Source organism: Octodon degus, unplaced genomic scaffold (genome assembly GCF_000260255.1).
Source record: "Octodon degus isolate 3935 unplaced genomic scaffold, OctDeg1.0 scaffold00212, whole genome shotgun sequence".
Classification (NCBI taxonomy): Eukaryota; Metazoa; Chordata; class Mammalia; order Rodentia; family Octodontidae; genus Octodon; species Octodon degus.
Window position 1 is genome coordinate 3374252 of NW_004524788.1, and position 19729 is coordinate 3393980.

At 46.5% G+C, this 19729-nt stretch overlaps 1 protein-coding gene across 1 annotated transcript in view; it reads left to right on the top strand.

Annotated features, from left to right (window-relative positions):
- Sh3pxd2b (SH3 and PX domains 2B) overlaps window positions 1–17384 on the top strand; it is a 153335-nt gene extending 135951 nt beyond the window's left edge. The window contains exons 12-13 of the mRNA XM_023705047.1: window positions 781–906; window positions 11025–17384. Of these exons, the coding sequence (XP_023560815.1) occupies window positions 781–906; window positions 11025–12566 (1668 nt within the window). The 3' untranslated portion in view covers window positions 12567–17384. The remainder of the gene's footprint in view (window positions 1–780; window positions 907–11024) is intronic.
- Window positions 17385–19729: the final 2345 nt, after the last annotated feature.

Here is a 19729-nt window from a genome sequence, read left to right on the forward strand (position 1 = left end):
TTATTGAATACTTGTAGTGAACACTTTTTTTTTTCGTGGAACCAGGGATTGAACTCGGGCCTTGCACTTGCCAAGGAAGCGCTTATTCCACTGAGCCATCTCCCTGGCCCATGCAGTGAATACTTATGGTACATACCTGTAATCCCAGCATTGAGGAGGCTGAGGCAGAAAGATTGCCATGAGTGTGAGGACCATCTGGACTACATAGTGAGCTGAAGGCCAGCATAAACTATTCAGAGAGACTCTGTCTCAAAATTAAAAAAACAAAAACAAAAACCCTACTTATAGGGAGCACACCAGCTTGATACTATTGTTGTACCCATTCTACAGGTGATAAAACTGAGCTCTCCAGCAGGGGAAGGCCCCAGGTCATGCCCATCATCTGTATGTCCAGTCAGATGGATGTGACTTGCAAATCTGTGTTATTTCCACAGCCCCAACTGCTCCTTCAATTCAGAGTAAAATGCTACCCCATCTTTTCAACATTGAGCCAGATATTCTGGGTTTCTCAGGAAAGGCCAGTGAAATCTCTTCTAGAAGGTGATAGTCAGGTCCTCTTTGTTTTTTACTATTAGAATCTAAATAGGTCCACCTGGGGCTGGGGAGATGGCTCAGTAGAATAAGTGCTTGCCTGGCAAGCGCAAGAGCCTAAGTTCAATCCCCGGTTCTGCCAAAGAAATAAATAGATAGGTCCACCAGCACCGTCTCTGTGGTGATTGTATGCCACAGTCCCCTGGCTCACATTCAGGTAACGGTTAGCCCTGCTTTTAATTTTGCCAGCCTCGAGGTCTCAACCTGCCGAAGCCTCCTGTCCCGCCGCAGGTAGAGGAAGAATATTACACCATCGCGGAGTTCCAGACCACCATCCCAGATGGCATCAGCTTCCAGGCAGGCCTGAAGGTTGAGGTGTGTGCGCCTGCTCTCCCTCTCTGCTTGTCATTCTTGATGACAGGCATGGCTTCTCTCCTCCTCTTACCTATTGCATATGAAAGCTAGGGTGTGGAGAAGTTAACAGCTTTATTGAGATACAGTTCACATAACAAGCAATTTTATCAATTAGAAGTGCAATATAATTCAGTAGTTTCTTATATTCACAGAGTTGCACGACCAGAACAGCTATCTAATTCCAGAACAAAAAGAAACCCCGGCCCAGTAACAGTTCCCTTCCATTTCCCCCCAACCCTATTCCCAACGATTCTGCCCCTTTAGATTTATCCCCTTGGGACTTTGGATATAGGTGGAATTGTACACTGTGTGGTTCTTTGAAATTGGGTTGTATTCCTTTTTCTTCTCTTAATCACCTCCTGCCTCCCATCTTGCTTCTGCTTTTCTTCCCATTTCCTCTGCATATCTGCTCTGATCACAAGATTAAGCTCAGAGTAAATCCTTGCTCCTCTTGCATTTTTCTTTGCTGTTCTCATTAGGTTAAAGCTCTTAGGTGTTTCTCATTCTCTTAAGAGAGCATGGGGCCAGGGAGATAGCTTGGTGATCTAAGCACCTGCCTGGCAAGCGCAAGGACTGGAGTTTGATCCCTGGTACCACATGCCGTGCCAGCCACACACTGAGCCAGCCACCGAAACCAGGTGTGATGGTGCACACCTATAATCCTGGCACTGGAAAATAAATAAATAAAATATAAATATAAATAAATAAAATTAAGAAAAGGGGCTGGGGAGATAGCTCAGTAGAATAAACTCTTGCCTGGCAAGTATAAGGGCCTGAGTTCAATCCCTGGTTCCGCAAAAAAAAATATATATATATATAAATATAAATAAATAAATAAATAATAAAATCCTGGCACTGGGAGGCTGAGACAGGAGGATCACTACAAGTCTGAGCTGCGTAGTGAGACCCTGTACCAAAAGAATGAATGAATGAATGAATGAATGAATGAATGATGAATGAAAAAAGAAGAAAGCCAGCAAGCAATGAGATGCCCACAGGGACTGGGGGTTAGAAACCTTTGGAGAGGGGCCGGGGAGATGGCTCAGTAGAATAAGTGCTTCCCTGGCAAGCGCAAGGCCTGAGTTCAATCCCTAGTTCCACCAGAAGAAAAAAAAAAACCTTTGGAGAAGGTGGCTCTTGAAACCATGGGCAAAGCAGGTGAGCCGGAAATGGATACCCCACCTCCACTGTGTCATGTATATGCAGGGGCCAGATGCTGCCTACCATCTGGGGAGACAGATTTACTATGTTCCTCTCTGCGACAAATACAGTCTACCATCTGTGCCTACGGGTTATGCATCTGGGGAACCAACTAACCACAGAAGATATTTATGAAAAACCTGTGTACTGAGTATACCAGATATAGCAACTATTTTCATAGTATTTACATTGTCTTAGATATTACAGTGTAAGTAAGTCAGGTGATTTAAAGTAACAGGATGTATGTAGGTTCTATGTAAATATGACACCATTTTATGTTAGGGACGTAAGCATCCATTGATTTTGGTATCCATGGGGTTCTAGAACCCTTCCCCCCGTAGGTACCAAGGAATGATAGTATCCATAGAGTACCTACCATGGAGATGTGTGCAAGGTGCTTTTCTTGACCCTGAAGAGCACTTAGCTGGTATACACAAGCTCAGAGTTTTATCCCCTCCCCTGTCTGCTAAAGAACATAGTTCCAGAGTGTGTGAAAGCCTAGGACTATGGGTACCACTGACCCACCCACCTTAGAACACATCCTTCGGGGTCGTTTTTTCCTCTTCCCTCCTTTCCCTTTCTTCACTCTTTCCCCTTCCCCCACAGTGCTAGTGACACCACCCTCTACTGTGTCTGGCCTGGGCTTCCTGTACACAGCACCCAGAAGGTAGGCTTGGCATCCTCTGGCCAGTGTCCTCAGAGCCCATGGACTCTGCTTTGACCCTGCTTCCAGGGGCATTAAGGCATCTTGATGTTTCACCAAAAAAAAAAAAAAAATCCTTTTGTGTTTTGATTCTGCTGTTATTTGCATCAGTGGCTGCAGGGAGAGAATTTGGGCAATTCTGAGTTTTGTCTTAACCTGTTACAGAAGAATATGCCCCACATCATTATTCATTATGCACCCTTGTTAAGTGCCTAACATATCAAAGTGTCAGGGATGTTTAAGATGTTATCACAGCAATACTGGGTAGGGATAAGGTGTGGAGAAGACCACGAGGCTGGTGTTAGATGTGGGGAAGCAGAGCTACCTGAGGAATAGCCAGGCAGTGCTGCTGCTGCTGGACATCTGGGTGTCATGTCTGAAGTTGAAAAGTCACCCTGTTAATGGCAAATAGAAGTTGTAGATGGATTAAACCAGGAAGAAGGAGGAGATAACGGGGCTGGGAAGGAAGCTGGGAGACACTGGCATTGGATGGTCAGGCAGGTGAAGGACGGTCTGGACAGGAGTCAGAGTAGTGGGGGGAAGCAGGCAGCAGTGGAGCATTAAGCGGAGGCCAGACACTCACAGTGCCACTGCCTGTGAAGGTGCTTTCGCGATGCAGGAAGGAAGTCACTGGTCACTTGGCAAGAGCAGTCCATTAAGAGGTGGGGAAAAATCAAGCAGACCCCAAGGGAAACGAAAGAGCATGAGAAGTGAAGAAGTACAAACAGTGGTTGCAAGGAACTCACAGAGGTTGACTGTGGAAGCAAGGAAGAAAGGAGACAGTGGCGGGAGAGACTGGCCCAAAGGCGGGACTTGGGCTGGTGAACACATAGCACCTGAAAGCATGCTTTTAACATGTAGACACCTGCTCTTTGTGCTGACTTGCACACGCCGCCTGGGAAGAAACCATCGTCAGCCTCACCGTGACGCAGGTGTAGTAGTTCTGCCTTCAGCCCTGGTGCTTGCTCAGACGCATGTGATAGCAGCAGGACTTCCTCTTTCAAGAAAGTTTCTCATAGGTTGGCTCCATTCAGACTTTTTTCCAGGCACGAGGAAGGTGGCCTCAACAGCACAAGGCCTGTGACCTCTGCTCCAATGAAGATCCCAGAATTGAGTCTCATAGCCTCTGGCCCACTTCACCTTCCCACTGCTGAATCCAGAAGTCCCTGGGTCCTAATACTGTACTCCTTTACAACCCCCCCCCCCACTACCTTTCAGCTCTACTTGACAGCATCAATGTACTGCCCCATTCTGTGAGTGAGGGAACAGAGACAAATAAAGGTACAATAGCTGAATGCCCAGAAATTCTTGTTTGTAGAGCTGGTGGTAGAATTTGTGCTTCCAGGTTCTAGTGTCAGATTCAGATCCACTCCAAGGCAGGTTCTCTGTCACAGCAAGAGTCCAACTGTTTGCAGAACCCTTCCATCCAGCTCAGTAGGCCTCCTTTCACCACTTCAGAGTGCCTTTCACAGTCACCTTTGCAGCTAGTACATACTTTCTTTTTCCTCTGGCTTCCCAGAGCATCAAACTCTAGCTTCAGGGTCTTCATTAATTTGCTGGTTGGGTAGATACGTGGTTGGATAGGCGGGTGGGTGGTTTATTGTCCATCCAGAACACAAACTCTTTGGGTTAGGAATTTTGTCTATGGTTTTCATAGGAGTATGTCTAGCATGAAGCCTGGCTTAGAAGATTCTTGCTGAACATTTGTTGGCTTAATAAGCTCATCCATCAGGTTATGGACCTCCGAGGAAGTAAACTGCTTGAGTAGAGCCCTACAGGAAGACATCCCACCCCATCTCAGCTGGTACCCGTTGTATCTAACTCCTGCCTAACCTGTCAGGTCTCAGTGCAAACTCATGTTTGTGTAGCTTCCCTGGCTTGGAGGTTCCTTTTGTTTTTTTTTTGTTTTTGTTTTTTTTGTTGTTGTTGTTGTTGTTTTAAATAATTTTATTGAGAAACAAATAACAATGAGACAGTTTCAAAACCAATTAGTAGGACAGTTTCAATAATTAATACACTGCATATTGTTGTCTTCTTAGTGGTTATTCATAGTCCAAGATGCAAACATGATATCCTGTCCACAAACACGAATAATACAAATCTTTCCATTCATTGAATTAAGAGAAATGGAGGTTCCTTTTGTGATCTATATGTCTTCTAACAAGATGTAAATAAGAACCACAATAGCTCACACTTATCAAGCACTATTTTCATTTATTTTGTTACTGAAAATGTAGAATCTTCCACTTCTGGCCTCATCTTGGCACTTAGAAAGTTCCTGATTTTGGATGAAACATTTCAGGTTTTTAGCTTTGGGATATTCAAACTGCACATCCCAATCTGATGAGAAACCCATGTTTCCTTTATGTGCTCAAGCGTTGACCCTCCCACAGCTGCCCCTCAGCCTTACTTCCACTGCTTTCCAGAGCCCCCCTGGCCAAGCTGGCTCTTCCTCACCTCCCCTCCTCTCTGACAGGAATGACCTTCCTTTAACCCAGCTATTCTACTTGCATACTCATAGGAGGTTCTCAAGGCTGCTTTCTGAACTGAATTTGGCCTAGCAAAATCTAACTCCAAATCCCTTCCTCCTCTGGGCAGCCTGCCCTGAGTGGCACTGGTTTCCCTTTCCTCCCTTGCATTGGCTTCCATGGGTTCATATTTAACTGTGTGTCCTTAAAGAAGGAGAGCACCCACTTCTATACAGTTTTTTGGCAATGTGAAAATTATTTTCCCCTCTTCAGTGATTGAGTTTTGAACACCAAGTTTAATCTTTCCTCAGCACTTTGAACCTATTGTTCTATTCACTTTTTTGAGTGTTCTGTTTTGTTTTCATTCTCTTCTCCCATCTAGTTTGCTAGTAACACTACTGTCAACATGATTCTTATTCAGAGTATGTCTTATCAGAGTATGTCAGATTCTCTCAGGAATAATTATTATCTAATTTCACTACTGGGTGCCTGAGTATAAAATGGTTTATTTTTATCCTGCTAAACAAGGGGTGGGTCTTTACAGTCTAAGGACTCAGGAGGTTGTCCTAGAAAATTCCCCACTTTTGTTTTGTTTTTTGTTTTTTTTTTATTCATTCATTTATCAGCACTGGAGCTAGAACCCGGGGCCTTATGCTGTATCACTGGGTTAAACCTCCAGCCCTCACTTTGCTTCTATAAATACTGACTCTCTTTACTCTTCTTGGATTTTCCTTCTGGAACTATAATTAAATTGAAAGAAGAACTCCTGGCTCTACTCGCCAATGTCTACTAACTTTGTTTAACTATTCTGGTATTATCTGTCTTCATCTTTTTGGGCTGTGTGTTTGTTTGCTTGCTTTGTAGTGGGAATTGAACTCAGGATCTTTACCGCTCAGCTGAGCTACAATCCCCTGCCTTTTTATTTTTTATTTTGAGGCAGAGGCTCACTAAGTCTCTCTCGGGTTCCCACTGGACTTAAACTTTGCATTCTTGTGCCTCAGCCTTCCAGAGTGCATTGCACCTGGCCTTTGTGCTACCTTCTTGAAACATTGTGCTCTTGGAGTTCATTAGTTTGTTTTTCAGCTGTTTAGTCTGTTGCTTATTTTATTTCATCGGTTACAATTTATATTTCCAAGAACTCTTTTTTTTTACTCTTTTCCATAGTTACTTGTTCTTGTTTCGCTTTTTCTTTCATGAACTTGATGTCCCCTAGTATTTCCCTAAGGATAGCATGTTTCTTAACTCATAGACCTATTATTTATTATTTCTCTTTCCTCAGTTGCTGGTTCTTTGTGATGCTGTTGGTACTTATTTCAGTTTTTCCGTGGTACAGGATAAGGCTTCAGGTAGTCTGACAGACCCTGGAAGTATACCTGAGGAATTGGTCAGCTCGCTTTGGCTTCAGTACCAGTTGCAGCACTTCTGAGCCAGCCACGGAGTAGTGTCATATGTCTGTAACCCAGCGCTGCAAATTAATTGTTTCTACCAGTAAGCAGTGCCCTACTCCACTTGGCTGCCTTACCAGAGTGGGTAAAGAGAGGGTCCGCCATCCTGCTGCTTCTGCTGTTAACCAGTTACTCACCTGTCTGTTGCCCCTGCCCACTCCTTCACTAAGCTCCAGCATCCTGGAGTCTCCCATCTTTTGCATGAAAACTCCTCACAAAAAAAAAAAAAAAAAAACTCCTCACAGCAGGTAGTTCTGGGCTGCAGCACCTCTACCAGAAATGGTGTGATTCCTCACAATTCCTGGCCTGCCAGCTTCTATTCTTCCTTCTCCTGAGGTTGGCTTTGATTCACTTCTTTCTCTCCCTAGAGTTGTTGCAGAAAGAGAATACTGCTGTTTGCTCAGTCTCCAGTCTTAAACCAGAAGTCTAAACTGCGTGTTATAAAGGGGCTTCTGCCCAAAGAGCTGGAAACATAAAAGCTTCTTAATTAAGTCACAGCCTTAGCCAGGCACAGTAGCACACACGTATAATACCAGCTACTCAGGAAGCTGAGGCAGAAAGATCACAAGTTTGAGATGAGCCTAAGCAACTTAGTGTGACCCTATCACAAAATAATAAAAAGACCTAGTAATGTAGCTCAGTGCTCCCTGGGTTCAATTCCTAATACTGGGGAGAAACATTTGCCGCCTTGAGGGCCTTGGGGGTGTAGTTCAGTGGTAGAGCCCTTGTTTAACATTACAAAGGCTCAGATTCTATCCCTTACAGAAACAAAACAACCTTTGACAGTGAGTTTCCAGCAGCTTCTGCTAATAGACATCATTGTTTGAGCCTGCTGGCAAACTGAACACTTGCCAATTAGTACTGCCATTTCCTGGCTCAGAATGTTCAGAAGTCTTCCCTGGCCCCTCAGGATGTCGTGGACAGTGTGCTGAAGTGGGAGCAGACACAGTAGGCCACAGGGACTGCAGGAGTCCCTGGCATTTTCTGGAGGTGTTAAGGAGGCCCCCTCTGGGCCCACGGACTCTTCACGTGGAACCATTCCCCTTGCTTCTTTCTGGCCTTCCTCTCAAGTTCTTGCTAAAGCTGATCCAGTGAAAACCTCACATACCTGACTTTCTTTTCTTTACATTTTCTTTACTTTCTTTGCTTTACTGTCCCATAATGTCAGCAGAGGCTCTGCCAGTAGGGCCTGGAGAGACTTAATGAAACAAATAGTTGCCAACTGAAGTTTTTGGCTTAATCATGTGTTCCTTTCTCTTAATCAGTTCCATATGCTCTGCTTTCCCGTTCTCAGCTTTCCCTTCCTGGTTCATTGTGACATCTTAAGAACTTGTAAATGAACTACAGCTTCCTGGCCGTCAGGCCACCAGGCACACCTTATAGTTTCTTGTCTGGACTACTTACCTTTAAGACATGTTTTTAGAAGATGACAGTGGTGGTGGCAGTGGTGATGTTGATGATGTAGGTACCTCTTCTATGCCAGGTCCTCAGCTAACTGATAACTGACCTTCCCAGAAATCCTGAGAGCTCAATATCACTAGCTCATCTATCAATATCATCTATGTGATAGATGAGGTACTTGAGACTCAGAAAGGTGGAAAGGGGAAATTACAGTGGTGCCTCGGTTCATGAACTTAATTTGTTCTATGATTTTGGAAAAGATTGCCATGTTTGTGTATGTGTAGGGAAGATGGCCATGGTTGTGCTTGTCACCCAGTGCAAACAAAAACAAAATTTTGCCACTGCTTCTGTTTGTGGACCAAATTGTTTTGGTAGTTGCCCAGGGTTACAGAGCTAACAAGTAGTGGAGCTGAGAATCAAACTCAGGTCTCTATCGTTTTAAAGCCAAGGCTCTTTAAAAAAATAAATAAATAAATAAATAAAAATAAAGCCAAGGCTCTTTTTTTTTTAATCCCTCAGTCTTGTAGTCTTGCATTTGCTTTTATTTACTGTAGTTCTTGGCCTCTCTAGTACATAGAACTCCCACAAGACATGATTAAGAGCACAAATGCCCAGAGCTTTGCCCACAGTCCTTTGCATTGAATGTAAGTTTAACAAATCCTCATTGATAAACTTACACTGATTATTGTCCTGTTTTCATTCCTTCGTGTACACAACTTTGAATTTGTAAATGTGCTGGTGATGACTGTGTCCTGTGTCACCTTTGCTAGCAGAGCTGCCTAGTATTAGGAGATAGTGATCTCCCTGTGCTGCCAGTCCAGCACATCCTGCTTTTCTCAGTGACCTCCACCTGGGTTTAATACTAGATCGTATTTTCCAAATGCTGCTGCATGCATTAGCTCTTGTAATCATCAGTGAAATCTTGCAAGTATGTGTTCTTATCCTCACCCACTTCTGTGGTTGCAATCTGAAACATGTAGCTTACCCAGGGCCATTGAGGCAGCGCTTGGGGAACGCTGGAGCCCAGCATCCTGCTGCAGCACCTGTGGTGGCAGTCCTTTACCAGCCAGGCCACAGAGTACCCGAGCAGCAGACTGTGCCTGCATCCCCCTTCAGCAGGCCTCACCGCAGACATGGCTCTGCCCCAAGCAAGTCTTGCACACAAGCAGTAGGGTTGGCAGTGCTGAAGACCACCTGCCTACCTTGGCTTCTCTCCTCCACCACTAACTTCCTGCATGACTCTGCCAGTTCCTCAGCTGTCCTGAGAGCAGCATATAAAACAGGACAACAATCCCTATCTCACAGGAAAGTTATAAATATGAATCAGATCAGCGTACAGAAGCTGCAGGAGAAATGCAGCGTATTTGTTTGCTGCAGCTGCCGTAACAAAACAGCATAGCTGGGGTGAATTAAACAACAGTGATTTATTTTCTCAAAATTCTGGAGGCTGGAAGTTCAAGATCAAGGTATTGGGCTGAGTATGGTGGCACATGCCTATAATCCCAGCACTTGGTAGGCTGAGGCAGGAGGATTGAGTGAGTTCAAGGCCATTCTGGACTCCTAGGTTTGGTTTCTCCTGAGGATTCTTCTTTGAGATAGCCCTTCTTGTTGTGTCTTCATCTTGACCACATCTCTTTTTATAAAGATACCTGTCATACTGGATTAGAGTCTACCATTATGACCCCTTTTAACTTTACTGCCTCTTTAAAGGCCCTATTCAAATACAGTGACATTTGGAAGTACTGGGGGCTAACACTTCTGTATGTCAATTTGGAGGGGACATTGCTCAGTCTCTAACATATATCCATGGGGTGCTCCTTTCACCCCATGGATACAGCCATATCATACTGGGCTGAAAAGAGACATGAAGCAAGATTTTGATACAATGGGTAGTTCCAGCCATTGAGTGGGAGTGGATCCTGGAAGGTGAGTGGAAATAAGAGATGAAAATCTGTTCCACTCAACCAGCCTCAGGTCCCCTATTTGTAAACATTGAGCTAAACGTGATTCCCATGTTTAAATAGACACGTTTCACATGTTATGGTCTCTATAAACACGTTTCACAAGCCAGCTACTTCATCTGGTGCTCAACCAAAGCTGCCAGGACCGAGGGTCATGTTGGCTCTCCATAGCTTTTGCCTTGTCTTTCTTTAGAATTACAAGAGATGGTGCCAGTGCCCCAGTCTGTCTGAGGTGACTGCAAGCTGCACACAGGTTCCTGAAGGTTGATCATGCCTACTTCCCAGCAGGGAAAGGGTTAGTGCCCTGATAGGGTGCTGCTGGCCATTGGTAGTTAAATGCCCTGCCTGGGAAAGACTCCTGAGACTCTGTCTCTGTGGTCTTCTAAAGCATGCTTGAAAGTTTCAACCCCAGCAGACCCAGAGCAATAGCTTGCTCATAATTGGTCTCTCTTCTCACTTCTTCCACTTCCTTGCTTGAATTTCCCAGGGCCACTTGTCAAATTAGCTAGCTATACCTAAGTCTGTATCTCAAGGGACAACTGCTGGAAGAATCCTAAATGGGGTAAGAATGCACCAGGAGCAGTGGCACACAGCTGTAGTCCCAGTTTCTCAGGAGGCTGAGGCAAAAGGATTGCATGAACCCAAGAGTTTGAGCCATCTTGGTGGTTTAGTAAGACCCTATCTTTTAAAACTTAGATAAAATTGGACAGGCACTTGCAACCATGTAAGATGTTGTGATATGCAATAGTGCCCCCAAGATAGTCCACTGTGACCTTGTAGAAGACTGCAGAGTACAGAGGCACAGCCCCTAGTGTTCCTGTTGCATGTAAGTTCTAGACCTTTCTGATCTGCTGGTCCTGACACCAATCCTACTAAGTGTTTTCCTCTGTCCTTCTCCCAGGTGATTGAGAAGAACTTGAGTGGCTGGTGGTACATTCAGATTGATGATAAGGAAGGGTGGGCTCCAGCAACCTTCATTGATAAGTACAAGAAGACCAGCAATGCCTCAAGACCCAACTTCCTGGCTCCCCTGCCCCACGAGGTGACCCAGCTCCGGCTCAGAGATTCAGCAGCAATGGAAAACAGCACAGGCAATGAGACTGTGGGTCCCTCCCGGCCCTTGCCCAACACACCACATGGTGCCATGGACTCAGGGATGTCATGGTCCAAAGACTGGAAGGGTGGGAAGGAGGCCCAGAGAAAGGCATCCTCAGATATGTCAGCATCAGCAGGCTACGAGGAGATCTCAGACCCTGACCTGGAAGAGAAGCCCAGCCTCCCTCCAAGGAAAGAATCCATCATCAAGTCGGAAGGAGAGCTGCTGGAGAGAGAGCGACAGAGGATAGAGCAGATCCGGGGCTCTCCAGCCAAGCCTCCTGGTATGATTTTGCCAATGATTCCAACCAAGCATGCACCCCCAGCCCGGGACAGCAGGAGACCTGAGCCCAGACCTGACAAAAGCAAATTGTTCCAACTCAAAAACGACATGGGGCTGGAGTATGGCCACAAGGTATCGGCCAAGGAAGTGAAGAAGCCCAATCTCCGGCCCATCTCCAAATCTAAAACTGAACCTCCAGAGGACAAGCCAGATGCCATTCCCCAGAATCCATTCTTGAAGTCTAAACCTCATGTTAGGCCAAAACCAGCTCCATCTCCCCGGACAGAGCCATCTCAGGGTGAAGACCAAGTGGACATCTGTCACCTCAGGAGTAAGCTTAGACCTGCCAAGTCCCAGGAGAAATCCTTGCTGGATGGGGAGAGCCACCAGGCTGCTGGGGGCCAAGACATGGCCTTTAGCCGAAGTTTCCTCCCAGGGGAGGGGCCTAGCTGGGCCCAGGACAGGGCTGGCAGGCAGGACGGGTTTGGCCCAAAGGAGACAACCTGTAGGCCCCCTCCAAGACCAACCAAGGCCACAGAGGCTGGACCTAAAAATGTGCCCGTCCCTCTCCAAGACCCTACCCAGCAGAGACCTGTGGTCCCACCCCGAAGACCACCACCCCCTAAGAAAAGCTCATCTTCATCCAAGCCCCTCCCAGAAGTCAGAGGTCCACCATATGAAGCCAGTGAAAGCAGGGTGGTCCCTGCTCCTGGCCGTACCCTACTTGTCCCTCCCAAAGCCAAACCTTTTCTCTCCAGTTCTTCTGGGGGCCAAGATGACATGCGAGGCAAAGGTGGGCTGGGGCCGTGGGCAGCTGGCAAGATGGGAGAGAACAAGGAGAAAGCAGCCGCGGCCTCCTTCCCCAGTGCCGATGGCCCGAAGGACTCTCTGTATGTGGCTGTAGCCAATTTTGAAGGGGATGAAGATACCAGCAGCTTCCAGGAAGGGACAGTATTTGAAGTCCGGGAAAAGAACAGCAGCGGCTGGTGGTTCTGCCAAGTCGTTAGTGGGGCCCCTTCCTGGGAAGGCTGGATTCCTTCCAACTATCTCAGGAAGAAGCCATAGCTTCCTGCCTCCCTGACAGGAAGTCCTGCTGGTCCCTGCTGGCTTTCCCCGTGTATTTAATGTGTATTCTAATTTATCAGTCTCCATGCAGTTTCAAAGAAGGAAGCTACTGGAGTGCTGCTTTCTTCCCTGCCTGGGTAGAAAGTGAATGGCTGCAATGTCAGCAGCTCTGGGGCTGGCGCCTCCCATCAAAGCATTCCTAGAGCTCCAAAACCACCTCCCTTGCTGGATAGAAATCCACCTCAGTATCCCTGCCTTAAGAGAACTCCTCCTGGCCAGTGGCACTGCCACCCAGCAGCAGGACAGTGACACTTCCAGGCCTCCAGATTTAGACCTGCCTCCTGGAGCAGCTCCAGACAGGGTCTGTCACTGCTCAGACAAGGCATGGTAAGCAGCAGCCCTGCCAGTCCCCAACAACTTGCTGTAACTCCTTCATGGATCTAAAAGCTAGTGACTTTTTTCACTGTTGAAGAACAGCGTCCTGTGCAAGTCAGCTCTTGCCAGTCCCCTGGAAAGTGTCCTCTTTCCAAGACCTTGGGTCCTCTGGCTTCTGAGGCTCAGCTGAATGCGGCTCCCCAAGAGTGGGGCTGGAGGTCCACTTGGCTGTCCTGCCTGCCATCTTCTGCCTTGAGACTCTGACTGCTCTGAAGGGGTGGCTCCAGCCCCAAGCATACGACATTTCCATGATGCAGGCTCCAGTCCCTCTAGTCTGCTAGATCAGAATTCCTACTCCCATTTGGACCATTTCCCTCTTGTCTACCTAGACCAAAAGTCTCCAAGTCTGTTTGGACAAAGCGCATCCCTCGTGAACGTCCCTTGACTGCGTAGTTAGTAGATGCCAAACAGCATATTTGGCAGTTTGCATTTGTGTTTTAACCTTCACGATCTCCCTCCCTTTTAATATTGTACCCATGTTACCAGTGAGGGAACTCAGCTCCATGCACCGAAGGACACGCTAGCTGGGAAGAAGAGGAAAAAGGATCTGAATGTCTGTGCTCTTCCCCCTGTAAGAGGCAAACTCTCAAGGCGGTGTTGGAAGCTGACTGGGTCCCAGGAGCAGATGGCTGTGTAGCTTCCCTGGGTGGACAAGGGGGCACTGGGGCTGCTCCCATACCACCTTCCCTGTGGCATATATTGAGGTCTGCCTTCGGAGCCTCAACAACTGCTTCTCCAGGGCAGGGGAAGTCCCAGGATCCTGGAAGTTGTTCCCTGTCCCCATGCTGGTGTCCCTTAGGAGATAGTGCAAAGCTATGTTGGCTCAAGGACCAGCAAAAGTGGGTCACTACTAAACTAAACATAGCAAGCAGTATCCCAGTAAGGAGTTGGCCAACCAAGGGAGCCAAGCAGACTCCTGTACCTCCCTGCTGGGGCCTTGTGCTCCTTTCTAGGTATCTAGGTGAGTTGTCTCTGTGTGTGCTCTCCCTGAGAGCATCCTGCAGCAGCCCTTTCCCCCTTTTGGCAGATACGCTTAAGGGAAATATAGAGAGCTAGAATCAGGACTCAAGGTTCTAGCTCTTAGCCCAAAGTTCGCACCTGTGAATTAGCTGCCAGGAGATGAGATTAGAAGCCCTTCATCCCACTGACCCAGCAGAAGAGGAGGGAATCCAGTCCCACTCTGTCCTGCCTGCCTCAGGGATCTCCCATTCACAGTGCTCATCTGCTACAATGCTTTTGGCACCACAAAGCCAGCTTGCCTGGGGTGGCTTGCATCTACCTGCAGTGCCAAAGACTAAAAAGCCCTCTGGTGCACACCCAGCCCCTAGTCCCTACCACAGGCCACAGACTGGCTGCTTGCCCAGGAGGTTCCTCTGGCCCACTGCAGTAACTTGAGTACCTTCCTTCTTTCTCAGCCTGTAAGGCCTACTCCCCTGAGTTTGGGTCAAGCCTGAGGTGCTTCTTGTACCTTGACCCATGCCCAGGACCCTGGAGAAAAGTGGCATTGGGCAAAAGGAACCTGGGAGAGAGGGACCCACCTCTTCAAGACCCCATACTTGGAAAGAGGCCCCATAGCATGATTTTCATCAATTTTTGGCCACTTAGGCATAAACATCCTTTGTGAAGCTGTTTTGCAGGGTTTGATTAACTTCTAAGGGACAAAGCTACTTGGGTTGTATGTGTGTTCTATTTGATTTTGGCTTTCAGTGACTTTTAAGTATTGTGTGCACACCTACTATATGGTGGTACTGGGTAGACCAGAGTGCGAGAGCTCCATCCCTGGTGTCACGAGCTGTGAGTTGTGTCTGCCTGCACTGCTGAAGGCACATCTTTCACCTCACCTCCTTCTGCCAGGTCAGCCAAGTGGGAGTGAACCTTCTCTGACTTCCTGTGGACAGATGTTTCCCTGCAAGTGGAAAAAGAATTTGATTTTTCCACTACCATTACTATGCTAATGTGAAGTGTAGATGCAGAAGCTACATTCCTCCTGCTCACTGTTCTTTGCTGCAGTCACACTGATGACCTTAGGGCAGGCAACTAGAAGCACTCTGTCTCAATGGCCAAAGACTCTCCTAGCTGTCGTTGCCTAGGGACTTAAGTTTACAACATCCTGAACCATGGCTACTAGTTTAGGAGTGATTGCTAGAGCATAAGAAAACTCCCTGGAGTCAGGGCCATGGAAGAGGTCCTGAGTCATTGTAACAAGGTCCATATCAAGCAACGGGCAGGTCACAGGTACTTAGACATGCTCCCTCTTTCATCCCCATGACAACCTTCTAGGGTAAGTAGCTTTACACCTGATGTGTAATAAGAAATTGAGATGCAGTAAGGGAAATCACATACCCACTTTTATCCAGGTAGTAGCCACACTGGGACCCAAATCCAGGTGACTCCCGTGTGTCCATTATTTTCTGCCACTATCAGCAGTGAAATGTGCATAGGATTGCAGGGCATGAAGTGTCACATTTAGGTGTCATGCTCTACCCCTTGGTCAGACTTTTCAGTAGGTCACAGGCCAAAGCCAGCTGAAAGAGTGGCCGGAGGTGGAGGTGGCCTTTCTGTGCTCACCCCTGCTCACTGCCTTGTGATGACTACTTTATCTTCCATCTGCAGGCAAATGTACAGCATGTTGTAGAGCCACCAGATACTTAGGATATCTGAATGTCAGGACCAGCACTTGATAAAATAGGCTTTTGCTCAAATTTTGCCTTAGAATCATCCCTTGCCATTTGGTAGGCATATGTCATTGTCTCAGGGTGAGACTTGGAAAGAGCTGAGTTCCAGATTAAACCACCTTTAATGTCACTACCCTCTAGGAAATTCTAGAGCTCATTCTTTGCTTTCAATAGTCATTTTAACCCTCTGCCACAAGGCTGCCCCACAGAATTGATTTCTATGGTAAAGTTCTTGGCCTTTAACAATTTTCTGAGTCCACTGGAAATTCCATTACCAGGTAGGAAGTGGGAAAGCATGCATGCCGCATTAAAGGGCAGGTGCCGAATCTGCCCAGGGCTTTGGAACAGCCTTGGACTGGACGGATAGTCTAGTGTTTATGACCGAGTACCCAGTACTGAAGGACAAAGCAGGAATTACTCCTGCCTTCAAATAGCTGGCAACTTGACATCACCAAGAACGGGTTGGGAGTGTTGCTCATTGGTAGAATATTGAAGCCCCTCCGAGTTGGATTACCAACACTGAAAACAACAAACATTCACAGCCTGGTTCCCTATCCTTCCATGGTACCAAGTCTCAAGTGTCAGAGTAGGCTGCCCTCTGGGAGGCCTTGCTCTTCTCTTTGGACTGTGACAGTGGATACCTACCAACCTGAACTCTGTGTGGCACTGTTGGTCCCCTTGCTAGTTGTCCACTCCCATCTCTTTCAGCACTTTTGTGTGTACTATGGACAGCCATACCATACAGAAACCAAAGACTACCTGGTGTCAGCAGACTCTGGTCTCAGTGAGTGGGAGATTGGCTAGCATTGAAGTATGAACTTGCCTTGGACTACTTTGGATGAATTGCCCCTCACTTGGCTAAAGAGCTGGACTGACAGCCCATGAGGGTTCCAAGCAGAGCTGCAGAGTTAAAATGGGGGAGAAGATGGCTTCCCTACTCCTCACCTGCTGGGCCACCTTCTGAGCATCCTTGCCACCCACTGACGTCCAGCCGGACAAGGTGACGTCTGGTCTGGTGCTATCTTACTGAGGGATCAGTCCCCTCATCACATTTCAGCATTCCATCTCCCTCTCCCTGTCTGTTCTGTACTTCAGAGGAAACCTTTTGAGCTCCAGAGATAAAGAGCTTAACCTTCTCTGTCCTTGAAAAGACCAGACATGGTGCCATAGCCAGTGGCCTTTGCTTTCACATCTCGATACATTAAAACAGAAGGTGCTCCCAGCAGGCCTACTATACAGCAATAGTAGCAATACTAAGCAATTCTAATGCAACAAAGATGTCCAGAGTTTACCCCCGTGCATACCTGTTTATGCCTTTGTGCCCTGTAATTACTAGCAGCAACTCTCCTCTTGGAAGAGTGGTACTAACTCTGATTATGACACCTTAGCTGCAGCCCACATGTTCTGCTTCAGGGAGCTGCCAAGTAACTCGGCCATTTCTTCCATCCCTTGGGAAACGGTGGGCTCTGAATAGTGTTGTTGCATCAGCTTGTGTCTGCTTATAGGATACACTGGGGACCCCTGGACACCTCAGCACTTCTTGCACCCTCTTGAAAAAATGACTGATTCTGGTGGCGCCTTTTGATTCCTTTTAACACAAAACATAAATATAAATGTGAGGGGGGATGAATAACTAACTGTAGCATGTAGAAAATATATACTTTACCATTAGAGTTTTTTTTTTTAATAAACAAAGTGCTTGACTGGTTTCAAGCTTCATTGTGAAAATGAAGTGTCTGGATTTTATTTGACTGAAGAGAGCATGCATAGCTTCATGCCAGTGTATCTTGGCAGGGGCCTTTGTGATCACAGAAAAACCCATGGAAGCTATGTTTGGGTGTTGCCCAAGAATAGGCCTTCTCTTCTCTGGGCCCTAGAATACCTTCATTCTTTGAACTACAGGGTCCAAAAAGCTTTCTTTTATTTTCTGATTATCTCCCACTGTCATTTCAGCCCTGTGCCTAAGAGAGGAGAAACTTCACGTGTTCAAAGGATCTAGAAAGTCTGCACAGTGTTGCCTGCTGGTGGGCAACAGTAGAGGGGGGGCTGCCCAAGCCATCTAGTCCTGGGAAGAGGGATGTGTCAGCTTTCTGTCCCATCACAAAATACCCAACAAGCAACTTAAAAAGAGGAAAGATTTGCTTTGGCTAATGGAATCAGAGGTTTTGGTTCAGGGTCAGCTGGCTGTATTGCTTTTAAGCCTGTGGGGAGGCAGAAACGGGGGAGGGAAGTGGCACACTTTGCGGCAGCCCCCAAGCAGAAAACGGCAAAGGTCCAGAACAAGATACAAAGCCAGGTGTGCAATGCACACCTGCAGTCCCAGCACTCAGGAGGCTGAGGCAGTAGGATTGCCATGAGTGGGAGGTCAGCCTGGGCTACATAGTTTAAGGCCAGTCTGAACAACACAGTGAGACTATGTCTTAAAAAAAAAAAAACAACAAGATACAGTCCCCAACTAGCTCCTACCTAAATTTGCAGCATCCCCAAATAAGCCATCAGATTTGAACTCCTCTGTATCCTGGTGCAGTTAGAGAACTTGCGATCCTGTTGCCTGTTAGAGTCCAATCTCTGAACACCGCTGCATTGAGAACCAAGCTTTTAACTGCAAGGTTTTGGAACACATTTCAGATCCAAGTTGAAAGGAGGACTTAGTCTGATGTTTATTACTTTCACAAAGGCAAAGTCAACCCCCACAGGGAGCTTCCTGGCACCAGGTGGATTTTTAAACAGGGATGACAATACCCCATCTCCTAAGGGAGAAAAGAAAACAGTGGAATCCTTAAATGAGCTTTAAAGGGAAGCTTTACATATAATACTTCTTGTCTTTGAGGAAAGTATGTTAAGATAACGACCTTGCTGACAACCTTTTTTCTAATTTTTTTATTGGTGCAATTCAGATATACATAATGATCACATTCATCGGAGGGACTCTGTACCTGTATATGCTATATCTTAGTTCCTCTTTTTTCCCTTTCCCTTCCCTCTGTTCAACCCCTTTCCCCCCTCCTTATTCACAAAGCTTTGTTTCCATTTTATCCTTTTTTTTCTTTTCTAACCCCCCCTTCCCCTTTCCTTTTGAACAATTACTTCCTCTTTCACAATATATCTTACAACATTTGGGTTATTCACACTTTCAGTTTCTCACACGAGAGAGACAATGCAATGTTTGCATATATGTGTCCAGTTTAAGCATAATGATAACTAATATAGTAATCTCTTACAAGAATGAAGAAACCATTAAGTGGTTCAAGTCCCCTCTGTTCTCAATCATAAGAATTAGACTGGCAATGGTGTGGGGTGGGTGTGGAGGTCCACCTAACCTCATGGGGTAGGATAGGAACATCCAGACTTCGTCTTCTGAAGTTACATTCTGGAGCCCGTGACTTCCTTTTGGCACACTCACCATTCCCAGGAAGGCCACATCAAATGACTCACTGTCTCACCATCATACATCCCTTCAACTCTTCCCATTCTAAGTCATCGTGGTGGGTCTCTGAGCCCGAGATTCATATCACGAGACCACTCTTCTCTGAGTCTAGGGTGTGTAACATCCTCTCCTTCTGTACTACCATTTGATTCCCTTCTGATTCCTTAATATCTTGTAACCCGTGCTTCCTAATCAGTGGTAGTGGCCAGTTTTCCAGGGAGCTTATCAAAATGCAGACTCCACGCTTCACCCGGTGGAAGTACCAGCAGGAGTTGGCGTCCATACAGGGCACTGTCAGAGGACATCTGCATACTGCGTTTGGACGCAAAGACAGACTCAACACCTTACCTGGAATAGTCTAAATGATAAAAATAGTTCTGTGTTGTTATTGCCAGTGTCATTATTTGTTACACATTTATTCTTTCCTAGTCTTGTAATGCACTTAACATATGCTGTTTAATTTTACCTTTTAAATGCCCTGTAAGGTACATTTCCACATTTTCCCAAAGGTTCACATGCTGGCGTTTTGGTTCTCAATGTGCTGATAATAAAGAAGTAGTGACCCTTAAGAGGCAGGGCCTAGTGAAAGGTCCGGAGGTTTCTGGGGGCCCTGTCCTAAGAAGAAA